Raw genomic sequence first — 16,852 nt, 5'->3', positions numbered from 1 at the left:
CACACCCACACAAACATCTCATGCAATTCCCAACCGCTGTAACCTCTCTAAATTACCACCCAAGAGAATTAAGGGGTAAGTCACTTCTCCTCTGTGGCATCAATTAACTCCCTCTAGACATAATAACCATAGGTAGGACACTGCTGTTGTGTGAGTGCGTGCCTGTGTGTGATACTTTTTAACACAGCTTCTTTTTAGTGTGTGTGTGTGTGTGTGTGTGTGTGTGTGTGTGAATGTGATATGTGCTTTTGTGTTGGTCCAGGTTGATTGGGTGGCACAATTGTAGGTGTCAAGCAGCATCACACTTTGTGCACCACACCGCAGTATGAGAGCAGCTGGATTGCATCTTCACAGTCAGGCCCATGCTAGGTTACAGGCCCCCTGGTATCATCTGTGGGATGTGTGTTTGGGGGTCTTATAATAAACTAACCTGCTGTGACAGTGAAGAGTGATTCAGCTACAAAATACTGTGTTATATAGACCCAGGGGAGAAAATGTGTTTGTGCACCAGTGTGCCTTTTTTATCTGCGTGTGTGAAAACTATATTGAGTGTCTTATTACATGAATGTGAGGTGTTTTTCTCGCTTTATTTTTAGCTGGAAAAACTCCTTGACAATTGAAAACAAAAGTGCACATTTAGTTATACAACAAGGGGTCGGGACTGCTGCAAAGTTGCGACACACTAATAATCACAAACTGTGTGCTTGCAGCGATTTGGTTTCACTGTGTTTGGCTGCACTGATATGAAATTTGGCCATGAAATTAATATGTGCCCTCTCCTCAGGCATTTCGCAGCATAGCTAAATGGGTTTGGGCCAAACAAAGTGACAAATGTGTTCCTTTGATCTTTCAATACTTGCAAATTCAATTCAATCCCAATCCAATTGACAGTGAAACTGTGGACTGAGAAAGTGAGAAGACAAGGGGCAAGAGAGAGAGAATGACTTATCATGCTGGAGTTCTTAATCATCCTTTAGAGTTTGTCTGTCATGTCACCACAACGGAACAATAAGTGAAGCATTTACTGTGGGCAGGACAGTGTTCAAGGGAACATTTACAGCCTGTGCACGTTTCTTACACACATTTGACACATTATACAGACTTAGTGACCCCTTTATTAAAACTATACCCTACTGAGTTTAAATGAGGTAATTCATGAAGACTATTGCCCCAGTTATTATGTGATTTGCAGTCATGCTTGCCACATAATGTTGGTCTTTGGTGTTTACTCAGTAGCGTAGCCAAAGTTAGGACACGCTAACACGCTTAACTAAGATGCTGAAAGTGATAACAAAGAATTATACCAGGTTAACATAAACGTCTAACGTAAAGTATACCTCTTCTATATTTGCAATGTATTCATTTGTGTATACTATATGTCAGCATAGTGACGTTAGCATTTAAAGCTGGGGTGGAGGATTAGGGGAGAAAATGGCAGTTGGGATAGAGATTAGAATTGAAATACCTCAACCGCTCCACTTGTTCTCTTTGGTCCCTCCCCTATGGTCCCTCCCTGACACGCTCTACACCAACAACGTTGTGTCAAAGTGAATGGACAGTCCCAACAGCCAATAAGAACCTCCCTCTGATTGGTCAAAGTGTACAGCTCATGTTAACTTTGACCAATCAGAAATCACATACCCCAGCTTTAAGTCAAAGCACTGCTTTGCTTACGTAGCGCCTTACGGAGCTGCTAGCGTAACTGTAGATTCTTAGTATTTTTAATGCAAAAACCTCCCCAACTCACAACGGATAAATCTTCACTTTTAAATTTGTGAAATATCTTCATGCATGTCATACACTAGAACTTAAATACAGTATGTCATATGTGTTCAGCTTTTGGTATGCCTTTGGTGCCATGCCGGAAGTCGGACGTCCCATTATTCTTACAGCTCATTGTCCAACATGTTTCCTCATCGGTGAAGATAGTTTTAAGTTGGATATACCATGGACATTCATCAGCGACTAAATCCGTTGTGCGTGAACTAGACAGAATTATATTGACGATCCCTAAATCAGTTTGCCTGTTACGTGTGAGGGCAGGTGTGTGCGCTTACTGTCCTCTTGGTTGCTCACCAGCTTCAGTTTGTTTATAATCAGAGGCAATAACGTAATAGAGACACTGTGGAGGATGTTGTCACATGCTAATCAAGTGCCACATATTTCACCCCTGAGAGGGTTCATACTGCGTGCATATCAGCGCAATTTCCAGGGGCTAATCACTTTTACTGTAGACTGTGTGAATGATCACCAATTACACTCAAATGAAAAGAATCCACGATGCTAGATGGCTGATTCCATTTGAAGCAATTAGCACACATATTAAACCGCTTCACTGGAAAACACGCTCATTCTCAATCAGTGGGCTCATACAGACTTTTTAATTTGTCAGTGTTGCTGGGTTTTCGAGGTTAATAGGTGTTTTTCTTTTCTCAAATCAAATTTGACCAGGAGTAGCTTTTAGTGTGTTGTGTCCTCTGCAAAATAGCTTTAGTCTTAATCTGGACGAAACTGAACATGTGTTGCTTTTAAGATTGCCAGACTGTCCGTGCCAGACGATGGAGATGTTTCTTTAAATTGTATGGAAGTTCCACCAAACCTTGAGGGATTAAAACACTCTGTGGTTGTTGTTTCCTGCCTCCTGCTGAATCAATTCTGGAAATAACAAGGCTGATCTGGACCTGTGTGGATGCACAGCTCATGAAATTGATGACAACACTCCATTAAATGTAACAACAGGCAGTTTTCCACATGAAGAAATTTGACACAACTCTAACATAAAAACCCTTATCTTTGTTCTGTATACAAAATGAGAACACCACGGATTAATGACTCATGGAAAGATCACAATAGTACAACTTTGCGATGTCAAACTACAGTATAGGTGGGCTATCCCAGCATGCACTGTTCAAGAGGCGGGTAAACTTAGGACAGGTGCTGTTAAGATGCCATCTGTTATCAGGTTATTGAGGCACATTGACATTAACAGTATCGGTTAAAAAATGCAGTTACATATTCCCCTACTATAATATAGTATCCATAACTCTGGAGTAAACAAAAAGTTGAGAGACTCAAAAGAGACAGACATTAAAATGTAATGGTTCAAATCGAAGTCAACAGAGGCAGAGAGATATCCTGACTCTAAGTCCCTACGGTGTTGGTGATGCCTACAAATCCCATAATACCCAGGGGGCAAAGTGATTTGGAGTGTTGTAAAAGGTTGTTCACCAAAAATGACATCTAGGACCTTCCACGATCACAACCTGGGTGGACAACCTTGTCAACAAGCTGCTGGAAAGCTACAGCGGGCCGACATAGCAAATCAGAAACACTGTTTAAGTTAATTTTTTTACACAGTTACATTTCATGTGCCATGGACCAAAAGTGTCCTTTTGGAGTCTCCAGTTGGTATTTTAGGAAACGGCTAGACATTCCCTTGGAAAAAAATTGTGTAAAAAATTCATTTTCTATGGGTTATTGATCAAATTTGAACTGTGATTAGGAAAAGCTTCAGGCAGTTGGACACTTGTTTTGTTTTCAAAATTTAAAAACAAATTGACTTTGTTTTCTTCCAAAATCTAGATTTTGGGGCTTTGCAGATTTGCAACTTTACGCATCATTAGTAAGATATTGATGATTTTTCATATTTATTTAAACATTTTGGAAAATACTGTAATACAAAAAGTTGTTGTTTTAATGTCAGTAATCAACTGGCAAAGTTTCATAATGATATCTATAAGTTCAATAAATTTCCCATTAGCCCATCCCCATTCACCCCCATTCACTTAAACAGTGGTTCTGATATGCTCTATGTCGGCCCCCTGTAGCTTTCCAGCAGCTTGTTGACCAGGTTGTCCACCCAGGTTGGGATCCTGGAAGGTCCTGGATATCATTTCTGGTGAACAACCTTTTACAACGCTCCATGTCTGTTTTTCAAAAAAAAAGGGGTTTTGCCCCCCGGGTATAATGTACCCAGGCATTATTGTGTTTGACTCACTTTGTAATGCCCACGTCATTCAAACTGCCTGTCCCCAGTTTGTAACTCGTATATTTTTTAGTTTTGAAGCCTGAGCCTGGAAATGTATCATGCACCGACTCTGGTGCTATATCATTAAAGTTATTTTTCATCTGCTTGACAAAGCTCCCTCCAGAGCCACAGGGGACATTATCCAACTGTTTTAAAAGGCTGAGTACTACTCCTTATGCTGAGTAAACCTATTTGTGAAATTCCCCTTGAAGCGTACCAAAATGACAGTTTTTCTTTTTTTCATTGAATGCCTTGGTGGTTTAAAGATGCCTCAAAAGCAAGTGGATAAGTAAAATATGCCATGGGTTGTATTGTCTGGAATCTTGGGATTTCCCCCGAAAGTATTTCCCATCTCTCTTTAGAGAATTGATGAGGATGTAGCTCAGTAACTTAACCTCAGCTTGAACAGCCTAGTTTCAATTCCAGTGGGTTTGCCAACCAACGTTTTATAACAAGCCAAGCTTTTGGAAAGAAAAAAAGGAAAGAAAAAGAACAAAAAGACAGACATTTGAAAGCAAGTTCCAGAATCCTCAGCCCAGAATTGAGAAGGCATCCCGTCGAGAATCAGGTTTTTTTGCCAAGTAGGTTTTTACATCCAGTACGAGGAAATTTCCTTCAGGTATTTTGGTAAACAATATAGTGAGAAAGGGAAAAGAAATGAAGAGAGTCAAATACCAAAGAAGACATGTACTGTGTGCATTGTCGTGTGCGGGCATAGAACATACGACATCTTCCATCCTAGTTCTTACCGTGCCAGAAGTGTATGTTGTTTATCATGAAAGAGCCAGATATGCCTCGGCGTAAGGACTGGGCGGATGCTATTTACGCAGTATTTACAGTATAAGTGTTGCAGATTTGCTTTACATTATAAATATCTTTACATTATAGGCATTATAAGCTGTGCCTTTACCCTATGCAACACATTAGAACAAGTTGAAGTTGTTTGGTTATTAAATATGCATGCAACAAATAGTCTTCTAGCTAGTAGAGTTAAAAGCTGTAGCAAAATGAACACTTAAAGGTCACATATTATGCTAAATGCACTTTTTAAATGTGTTCTAACTAGAGGTGGGCATAGATTAATTTTTTTAATCTAGATTAATCTAGATTAATTTTGGAATTAATCTAGATTAATCTAGATTAAAATGGCTCATTTGAATTCATTCATAATATGTGTGTGCTCCCTAAATAATGACTCAAAGTAAGTCTTTGAGAACGTGTTTCTCAAGCCAGGTGGCTTTCATTTCGTCATCAGAACGAGTGTCTAATTATTGCGAACAAATAATATTCTAACAATTTAATCAGATATAAGGCTAAAAATCACAACATTGCACTGTTTTTTGTGCTTAAAAAAAACGAAAAAACTAATTTGTTGGGTAGGCTATAGGCTATAACAGAAAATAAAGCCATTACTTTTGTGCTTCAAGTGAAACATTAAATATAATTTTTACATAAATAATAAAGTCCTTATAAACTTTTCAAGAAGCTGGACTAGAGTGAATATTGGACAGGCTTTATAGGTCCATGGCTTTTACCTGTGGGACAGCGCTTCACCTAACAGCTGGCTGCAACACCAACCTACAGTCTATTGTGCGACGGAGAGCTAGTTATCATTAGCATCAGCGTTAGCCGACATCACGGCAACAGCTGAATAATGTAACACATTACACAAGTTACACTACATGAAAACAACGGGCTGTAGACGCTAGAGTTATAATTTCGTGTAGGAAACATTGTTGAGACTGGAATTTCGTACCACAGCGGCCGTTCCATAATACAGCACTCCCTTTAGCAATGGCTGAATATAAGACCTCCCTCTGCTGTGTATCTGCGGGAGCGAGTGGCATTAATAACTTAAAAACAGTAAACGTTTAACATGATTACGGGCGTTTAGATGCTTTAATCATATGCCGAATTTATAAACAGACCATATTATTAACAATAAATTAAGTTATGTACATGTCAGAGTTACGTACATGGATACATTCATAAGTAAACATTGAATAGACAGATTTGTGAAGGGGGTTTGGCGCTGAGTGTTACATTAGCGATCCTGCAGCCAGGTGGTGTGTGTCGTGGGCAAGTGATGGAGAGAGAGAGCGGCGGGTGTGTGAGAGAAGCTTCGCTCCTGCAATAAAGGCTCCTCAAGTGTCAACAACGGCCCCCGGCTATTATTACCCGACCAGAGAACACACGGAAGGGGGTTCACCCTGACGGCGAACAGCCATCGGCCCTGGAGGGAACCATCTCCCCTGAGCCGAACAGGAGGTGGAATAAGAGATTAACGGCGATATTTTTTTTATCGCCGATAAGAGTTTTGCGTTAACGCAGCACGTTAACGCCGATAACGGCCCACCACTAGTTCTAACATATCTATGGGTCCAAGGTGTGCCTAGAGACTGCCAAAATATTTAAAAAAATAAAAATCTCTCCTTTTCTCACTCTGCCCCTTTCTGAAACCCCCACCCCTCCCCCCCAATATACTCCAGTCAGAATTCTCCCCTTTTCTGACCTCAAAAACTGGAAAGCCAGAAGCTTCCACTGTGCAGCCCACACCCCTATTTCTTATTGGTCCACGGACCTGACAGACAGAGGGCGAGGCGTATCTGGCTTCGCTTCCGGACAGGGGGCGGGGGGAGCTCAAAGATTGTATATTTACGAGTGGAGCTGCAGCTCTTTTTAAAAAATAGACCATTGTGAGATTAGCTGAACATCAGCATAGTACAATAAATTATCTGAAAGTTTTTTTCAGCAAACAATTAAAGAAAAACGTATTAGGGACCATTAAGACCATATAATATGGTGTATAATAGAACCGAAAAGTGTATAATAAGGGAGCTTTAACAAAATAACATCTTCATAGTTTTTGGATAACTTTTATAATTGTGTATCTGTGTGTGTACTTGTGTGCGCATGCATGCGTGTGTGTGTGTGTGTGTGTGTGTGTGTGTGTGTGTGTGTGTGTTGAGACGGACGTCCACATATCACTTTGTATCATTGCAAAAGTGCGAATATTGGAAGTTGGAATAGTTTATGTGACAGTTTCCCTTGGGGAAATAAAGAAAGGAATAGGCCTATAGGAGAAAAAAAGGCCAAAGGGTAAAGAGGCGTGCGGGGGTGGAGAGAGAGACACAACGGGCGAGAGAGGCAGAATCACACGGCTGAGAGGAGAAGAAAGACAGAGACGGAGGGATAAGGAAGCGATACAGGGAAAAGATAAAAGGCTTGTATAGCCAGGGAGAATAACAAGAAAAGGGGGGGAGAGATAACGGGAGGGGGGTTATAGCCAGATGCAAAAAAAAATGTTTGGGAGATAAGACAGATTTGATCAGTGAGAGAAAAGATGTTTCCAGGGAGATAAATAGAGAAGAGGTATACTCGACCAATTCTTGAGCATTTTCGAAAGACTGGACAAAAGCAGGAGAAATGGAGTGATTCCGATGGATCGGGGGGGGGGTTAGAGAGAGAGAGTGAGAGTGACCGAGACACAGTACAAGATTAATGAAGTTATGGAATGGAAGTGGACAGATATTAATGAGATGATATAGAGACAATGGATCGGCCAGCAGGCAGAAAATGCAAAAAGGGAAATTGAGACGCATGTGTGGGTAGAGTATACAGTATGTGTTCCCTGCTCAACGTATATACGTCCATACAATCCAGTTTAAGGACCCATTTTCAGGGTATTTTTTTGTCCTTGCATGCACTCATTCAAAAAAAGAAATCAAATGCAGCTTTATTTGTATCTGTCAAAATTTCAAATGTTGTAGTGATGTGTAAAATCCATTGGGCTACTGAGCTTGGGCATATGTACTCATCAACTCAGCAGTCTTATTTCAAACTAACTCATTTAGTTTCTGATGTTAATTTATCCGGCGGGGTTTTTTTTGGCTGAACGAGCGGTTTTCAGCACGATCCTCCCCGTTTCACATTCAAACCCGGGAGCAGTTCAGTACAACCACAATCCAGCAAAATATTTCTTAATGGCGCCTCAGCAGTAAGAAGAGTGTCTAGGGAAAAATACCAATTTCTCACATGATACTTTTTAATTTTATTGTGTGCTATATTCTTTTATATACAGGCTATAGCTATAGGCTACTGTGCAGTCACTTATTAAGTCTGGCACCTCAACTCTTCACTCTCAACAGCATTATTGAGCATTTTTCAACTTAACAGCATCTTGTATTAGAAACCCCCTGCTTGGTAAATGCCCACAACTTTCAAACTATTAAACCACCAGCTCGTAACACAAGCATAATTTTTTCTCAGACTTGACAAAGCTCTTTAAGAGTAAAGGAACACATAATACTATACCATTATTCACGAGTCCCCAGTGCAATAAAACCTATTTTCCCATGTAACATTGGTGAGTGCCCCTTTAAGTAATTGCATGTTACACATTTTCTATGATGAAGTCAGAGGCATGGGGCCAAGTGTAGAAAGTCGCCATAGCAATGTCAATACATGATCATATATCATGACCAGTTTTTCTCATTAAGCGGCCATGCTTTTTTTCTCCCTTCTTCTGGGAACAAATTAAAAAAATAAACATTATAACCTTCACGATCCTGCCTAATACCTAGTGCCTATTTTCATTCCACCGTGGTGATTAGCATTATATATATATAATATTTTGTTACAGGTATTAATGTTGTTATGGTTACTGCTCCCAGGACAACAGGCATCGTTTCACAGCAGGCTAATGAAAAAGGCAATTGATCTGCTTTATTTTAGAAGTCTGCGCCAAGGCTTCAACAGTGAGAAAAACAGAGAGGAAATATTAACCGGTCTCCCAGGTCGCAGTTGATTTGTTGACTATGTTGCTATAATTTCCTGTCAGTGGAAAACATGCTGATGGTGAGCACTCTTGTGTTTAGTTGTTGTTATTGTGAACTGGAACACAAGAAAGTTTTATAAAAAAGCAATTAAAGACTTTGAAGTCAACGGTGTAGAATAACAAAAGTTGTCATATACATATGAGCAATGAGCAGGTGTGATGGTATTTGAGGTTTTGTATTTAGTTTTTGTTTTCCCTTAATAGGTAATACTTTCAACCATTCCCCCACTATTTTACGATAATCTACATTCATATATTATCCATGACATTTCTTTAAACTGGCTAATGCTTCATCCATTATTCATCGCTATCCTACTGTTTATCCATTTATTTACGTTTAGCTTACAAATGCCTTATCTATGTATTTTAGCTATCCATTTAGCTATTTATCCATTGTTTGTGTTTTACTATTAATCCATGTTACTTTTTCCATTTAACGAAATTTCCATTACTTTTAGTGAACAATTTCAAATGTTTATCACCAACAATTGTATGTATTAATTAAGATTGATCTGTGTTTGAAAAACATATTTGGGTTTACTGTGTAGACTTGGTTTAGGTAGAATAAGTGTGACCAACTACTCTGTTAAAAATGCAGTCTTAAGTCCTTTGTTTGCAGCTGCAGATTTTGTTTGCTCTTGAATAGTTAAATCTGCATGTTAGAAAGCCTTTTCCTGCTTGTGTTCCAGTTTTGAGGAGGCCTCAGTGCTTTTTCAAAGGCATCAAAGGCAATAGAATATGGCAAGAGGGGGAAGTTGCGTTATTATTATTTGTTTATATAAATGATTGATGCTCCCACTTGGCAAACACCCAGAGGCTCATCTTATCCATAGTCGATTTCACTGTCTTAAATTGAATTCTGAGCCATTTCTGTTTAAGTGTGTTTGTATAAACATGAGCAATTTGATTATTTTCTGTTTCAAACTCGTCTTTATCTTTAGGAAAAAGCTATTACTAGATGAAGGCTGTTTGGATATATTTGTAATACATTTTCATTATCCTTTACACATGATCTCAATCTGTCCCAACTCTTTCATCTTTCTCTTGAGAGACACTTGTGATAGCTGGAGTCACATTTGTTAGACATTTTGTCAAACCTTCTTCTGTCTACTTTTCAGTTTGTAATACGCAAGATGCTTCAATAGACATTGTGTAAATGTGTGTTTTTCTCTTCCTCATTCCAGGACTCTGACAGAGCTTATGAAACAGCCGGGAGAGGCAGGAATGGTGGATGGAACTGGGGTCCATCATCCTATTGGGACCAACGGTATCTCCGCCAGGGCACTACGCTCCAACAATGGTCAGTCCTCCGTGTGTGTGTGTGTGTGTGTGTCTGTCTGTCTATGTATCTATATGGGTTTGTGAACACTCCCAGCTGATGTCAAATGACTGACAACAGAGGGTTTGCAGATACAGAAGAAATCAACTACATATTTTTTGTTCATTCATACACTGTATACTCTGTTTATTGTTATATTTACAGTGTGAATCAGTTAACTATAAGTCTCTCTCTCTCTCTCTCTCTCTCTCTCTCTCTCTCTCTCTCTCTGAGAAGCAGTGGTTTACTCCAGTCATCAACTCTTTATTGACACTGCCATTTATTTAAACCATTTCCCCATACATTTTAAATAACTCTATTTTTATTTTTTTTCACACTACATTTAGAAATATAAACACACACACACACACACACACACACACACACACACACACACACACACACACAAACACAGGTGTCCAAACTGACTCAATATATTTCCTCATTAAAATCCTGATTTCTATGTTGGAGCAATCTTTCCACACACTCCCATCGCAACTTAAGTAGTAGGCAACAGAAGTAGCCCTCAGGGTACAAGTATGTATACCCCTGGTTAGTAATCACTGTCTTAGAGAGACCCTACAAATCAAGAGCAATTCAGACACAAGGGGGTTGGATTAATTGAGAGAACTGGGACACAGCCTTTATATCCACTGTGACACATAACTTCACCAACACAAACACAGCAGTCCTGGGCTCATGGGGCAGTCGAGACACACACACACACACATACACATACACACACACGCGCACACAAACACACACACACACACACACACACACACACACACACACACACACACACACACACACACACACACACACACACACACACACACACACACACACCTATACACACACCACATACCAATTACAGTAAATGCACATATATGTTTAAATTGCCAAACCAGAAGTTGACACACTTTGGCTGCTGTCTTTTTTTTTTGTACAAAGATACACACACAGAAGACAGGTCATATTTAATTAAGAGGAAATTAGCTGTGTTCCAGCTCCAAACCCACAGAGGGAACGCTGTGTGACCCATCTGTCTCCAACTTCCTCTACACATTTTGACCACACATACCGTGTTGGACACACACACACACACACACACACACACACACACACACACACACACACACACACACACACACACACACACACACACACAGTGTTAGAACACAAAGGTCCCTGTTGCCTTAATTGTCCTCTGGCTTGTGTTACCGTGTAATAGTGTGCATAATTTCCTTTATTGTAAAACCACTTTAGTTGATATGGTGTTACCCTCCAAAGCGTGCATGAGGCCATATGATATAAATAAACACGAGAGCTACTTTATCGAACATAAAAGCAAAGACAGCAACGAACAAAGTTACCAGCTGTGTCATATGCTGTAGTTCATTTAAAATTGTTGTAGCGCAAGGCTTTCACATTTCATTGTCACAAATTGAAATGCACTCATTAACACACACATTTATTAACACTTACAGACAAAGGGAAAAATGCAGTGGCTCCCTTCTTCACTTTCATGGCAAGAAAAACAAGTTTATGTCCTCTTTTTCACCCCGTACTGCGCGCTTTACATTCTTCTGTCCATGCTTTCGCCTGCCCCTTTTATTTCTTTATTTTGTATTCCCCTGCTATTCAATTACCCCTTTTACTTCCTGTGCTTTTTCAACAAATCTTTGTCTCTTGCATATTTTACTGTAGACTTCAACATCAGTATCTCATCAGCCTTTAAGCCCCAGTGTAAAACGTGATAGTATTTTTAGCACTTTTTGTCGGGGTGATGTGATTATCTAAAATGAGCGATCTGATGGATCAGGAGGATGCAAACTATATATATATATATATATATATATATATATATATATATATATATATACACACAACATTAATTCCATCACAAAACATTTCTCCTTCTTTTTAGTTTAAGCTCATCTCTCTCTCGCTCTCTCATGCTCTCCCTTTTTGCCCACTTTAACTGTACGATTAAGTGCAATGAAATGCACACGCTGTAAAAATCCAGCACTTAGGTAATACACAAATAGGAAGAATTATTATTGTTGAGTGTTTTATACTGCTGGAGGTACCGAGATACGCAGAGGAGAAGACATAAGAATGAATTGTGTAGATTAAAAGAAAATCCAATAGAAAAAAGTACAAGGAAATAATAGAAGGAAGGGTGTGAGAGGGATTAATAGGGCGGACATATGGAGGAAAAGTGTGTGTGTGTGTGTGTGTGTGTGTGTGTGTGTGTGTGTGTGTGTGTGTGTGTGTGTGTGTGTGTGTGTGTGTGTGTGTGTGTGTGTGTGTGTGTGTGTGTGTGTGTGTGTGTGTGTGTGTGTGTGTGTGTGTGTGTGTGTGTGTGTGTTTTCAATGCAGGGGGTTCAATGGGGATACAGGGTGATGACAGCGGGGGCAATGGGACGTAGCCATCCTGATCCCGCGGTGTCAGCCGTCTACACATAATCACCTCTTAATTAAACACATTTAATCCTCCAGGCCACTTGGACAGAGAAGGAGAGTGTGTGTGTGTGTGTGTGTGTGCGTGTGTGTGTGTGTGTGTGTGTGTGTGTGTGTGTGTGTGTGTGTGTGTGTGTGTGTGTGTGTGTGTGTGTGTGTGTGTGTGTGTGTGTGTGTGTGTGTGTGTGTGTGTGTGTGTGTGTGTGTGTGTGAGAGAGTGAGAGAGAGAGAGAGAGAGAGAGAGAGAGAGAGAGAGAGAGAGAGAGAGAGAGAGAGAGAGAGAGAGAGAGAGAGAGAGAGAGGACAGGAAGAGCATTGGGCGTTGACAGAGGACTAGATCCATAGGCCTGGCTGTATTGATCGGTATGGATCCACCGCTTTGGCCCAGACTGAAATAGCTGTTAGACATAATGCAGTGAAATGTTGTACAGACATTCCTGGTCCCCAAGGCATGAGTCCTCCTGTCTTTAGTGACCCCCTGACTTTTCCCCCAGCACCACCATAAAGTTAACAATTAGTACTATAGAATAAACAAGTAAATCAATATTCACATCGTCACTTGATATTGTGGAAAGACTTGAGGAACGATGCCATCTTTAGTAACAAGCTTCTTGTCCTTGAAGGCCACCGTAGCTTCTGCAAATTTTTCGAATAAGAGGGATAGACACGGAGCTTTCCAATCTTGAACTTTCAGCACTTGATGACGTCAAAACACACTGTAACACACCGCACCTTAACACAAAACTCATGAATTCCTATCAGCCTCAGCGCTAATTATTATAGGCTTTGTTAATACTACAACGCTAGAATAAGAAAGTATACATAGTAAACATTGCTAACATAATAAACATCTGGTAAGCAACAGCACATTAGCATCATCAATATGTAAGCATGATGACGTTAGCGCTTATATTCAGCTTTAATACTGCTGTGACTAAATACAGACACACAGAGACAGCTGAAGACTTTTAGTGTATTTCTCAAACCATCTTGAGGGAAAGTGGTTCTCTTAGTCGCGCGCAGCATGGTTAAACTGCAGTACAGCAATACATAATAATTGCAGTTTATTCTGAATCTGTAGGTTAATTTAGACATGCTGACTGGCCTCCAATGGAGATATAAATGCACAGAAGGCAAAACTTTGTACTTTGTAGATTATGATGACATTATTGCCTTTTTATGCAATTTCACCGAGCTGATTTCCAGTCTATGTGCATCGATGAACTGTGTGGCTCGCAAATGGGCTGCAGCTGCACAAATCACAGTACAGTGAGAAGCTGATTAGGCTGAAAATACTCTGAACAAGTTCTTAGCCCACTTCCCTAATGAAGACAGCCGCCAAATCCTCATGTTTCCACCCTGCGAGAAAGAAGAAAAAAAAAAGAGCAATCTCCTTATCTGCCTCCCACTCACAGCTCCTGCTCTCCTGTGCTCATTTTCAAGGGAAGCTATATATTTAATGCAATGTAAGAGATGAGCTTCAGGGATAAAAGTGGCAAGGTGTAAGATTTTAAAGGGCTGGCGTATTTGACACAAAGAGAGAGAGAGAGAGAGAGAGAGAGAGAGAGAGAGAGAGAGAGAGAGAGAGAGAGAGAGAGAGAGAGAGAGAGAGGAGGAGAGTGGAAAAGTATGGAGGTCACGCGACGGTTTTCTACACATGAATGAATCCGTGGGACAAAAAGAGAGAAAAGGTGGTTAATGGAGAGAAGTTATTGAACAAAGAAGTCAAAGAAAGAATGTATTAGAGGGTGGGTGGAGAAAGACAGAAAAGAGCACATGAAGCTGAAGTATAAAGAGGCGTACCTCAACCATGACATTACTGAGGCGTGGAATGGGAGAGGACGAGAGTTGAAGGTAGAGACTGAAGGAGACCGGGAAAGATGAAAGGAAGCTGATAATGACAATTAGCGGTGGGTGCGAAAAAGCATTAGGGAAAGAGGGAGGAATAAGATCAAAAGAGAGCAAAAAAAGAAGTATTGAAAAAGTGGGAGAGGTGGAGAAAAAAAAGGCAAAAAACACAGGGCGAGGCAGGGAGGGATGAACAGAGACACAGAATAGAGAGAATAGATGGAAGAGAGCGGCGTGCGGCTAGCTGCGAGGGGGACAGCTGGTCAGCTGCTGCTCTGCTCTGTTCTGGTGTGGAGAGCTGCCCCGAGGACAGTCACCCTGCTCTGCACCACACAGACGCACACACAGGAACCTGCCAGCCCATGTTTACACACACACACACACACACACACACACACACACACACACACACACACACACACACACACACACACACACACACACACACACACACACACACACACACACACACAAACCTGCTTACCCATGTTTACACACACACACACACACACACAAACCTGCTTACCCATGTTTACACACACACACACACACACACACACACTCGCATGCATACAAACAAATCATACACAACACAACAGGGACACACACAGACACACACACACATACAAACAAATCACACAGACAGGGAAACACATCACACACACACACACACACACACACACACACACACACACACACACACACACAAACCTGCTTACCCATGTTTACACACACACACACACACACAAACCTGCTTACCCATGTTTACACACACACACACACACACACACACACACACACACACACACACACACACACACTCGCATGCATACAAACAAATCATACACAACACAACAGGGACACACACAGACACACACACACATACAAACAAATCACACAGACAGGGAAACACATCACACACACACACACACACACACACACACACACACACACACACACACACACAATTGTGTGGTTCTTTATTGTGCATAAAGAGAGCAGAGATCAGGGAGATTTGAGAGGATAGTAAAGGCCAGTGGTGTGCACTAGAAGGGTGCAGGTGGGGGTCTTTCTGTTTGGAGTGCCTAAATGCCATTTTTTTATATCTTTAATCAAACCAGTGTATTTAACCTGCTGGCTAATGGGACTGATCTCAGGTCATCCAATGGGCATTTGAGTGGTTCAGGTGGGTAACAACTCATTATGTAATACTGTAACAACGCATTAGGTGACCCTCTAGTGTGACCTCATGGCAACAAAATCATCATACTACCATAAGGGTACCCAGGTAGCACAGGAGCCTCTACCTTTCATACTACCATAAGGGTACCCAGGTAGCACAGGAGCCTCTACCTTTTTTCATATGAGGGCCACTTCCATGCTTCATGTTTGCCATGAGGTCACATCAGAGGGTATTTGAGCAACTGTGTGTGTTTGCGTATGTCACCTCATCCAGCCAAAACTAATATCAACTGTGTATCTGTCAGCAGGCACGGGTCCCTCTTTTGTTCAAATGAAGGAGGTTTCCCTTTTTTCTTCATTCTTTGCCCCTGCCCCTTCGAGAGTCTGTGCACGCCACTGGTAAAAGCAGTGTGGACTGAACACAAAGAAATGATGGGTGAGATAGAAGGCCGAGATTGGAAAGAATAGTTGTAGGAAAGGGATAGTGGAAAAGGAAATCAAGGGCAAATAGACATCCACAAACTAGGTCACCGTATAAAAAAAGCCAAACAACAACACAACACGAGGTGTGAAACAGTGAGCGATTATGTAAAAGAGGGTACGAATGAGAGACGGAGAGAGGGTTAGCAGGCGATAGCATGTGAAAAAGAAAAAGTGGTAGAGGGGAGGAAAAGGAGGGGGAAGGGACGGAGGGAGGGAGGGGAGAACAGATGGCAAGGGAAGAGGAGCGGGAACGAAGATGGAAAGCCGGGAATGTGAGAGAACGCTCCCTTAGATCACTCATGGCTGATGGCTGCCTCCCATACTACAGAGCTGACTGACTGCGGCACAGCACGGGGTGAAGCAGAGAGTCCTCCCCCCTCTTCCCTTCAATTCATTCCAATTACAGTGAGTTGATTTCAGCACCATGGACAGCACCACTGTAGCTGCCATGGAGGACACAAGTTGTTATGGAAGTTTTCAAGTAAAAAAAAAAAATACATCCCTATTGAGTTGCAAATATTGTGCCAACGAGGAGATTACCCAAACTTAACACTTCGAATAAAGATCACACACACGTACACACGCACACACACACACACACGCACACATACACACACACACACACACACACACACACACACACACACAACCAGGCACACACGCAATGCTTTATTCAGCAGTTCTTGGTGGT

At 41.1% G+C, this 16,852-nt stretch overlaps 1 protein-coding gene across 1 annotated transcript in view; it reads left to right on the top strand.

Moving 5' to 3' along the window:
* Positions 1–16,852, top strand: part of LOC307263143 (protein shisa-8-like) — a gene marked incomplete at both ends in the record, with an annotated part of 87,925 nt that overhangs the window by 27,698 nt on the left and 43,375 nt on the right. The window contains one exon of the mRNA XM_080044204.1: positions 10,049–10,164. Coding sequence (XP_079900330.1) covers positions 10,049–10,164 — 116 coding nt within the window. The remainder of the gene's footprint in view (positions 1–10,048; positions 10,165–16,852) is intronic.

This window comes from Ammodytes marinus (genome assembly GCF_949987685.1).
Source record: "Ammodytes marinus genome assembly, chromosome: 16".
NCBI lineage: Eukaryota > Metazoa > Chordata > Actinopteri > Uranoscopiformes > Ammodytidae > Ammodytes > Ammodytes marinus.
Note: the sequence above shows the minus strand (reverse complement) of the source record. Positions and strands in the feature narration are given on the sequence as shown.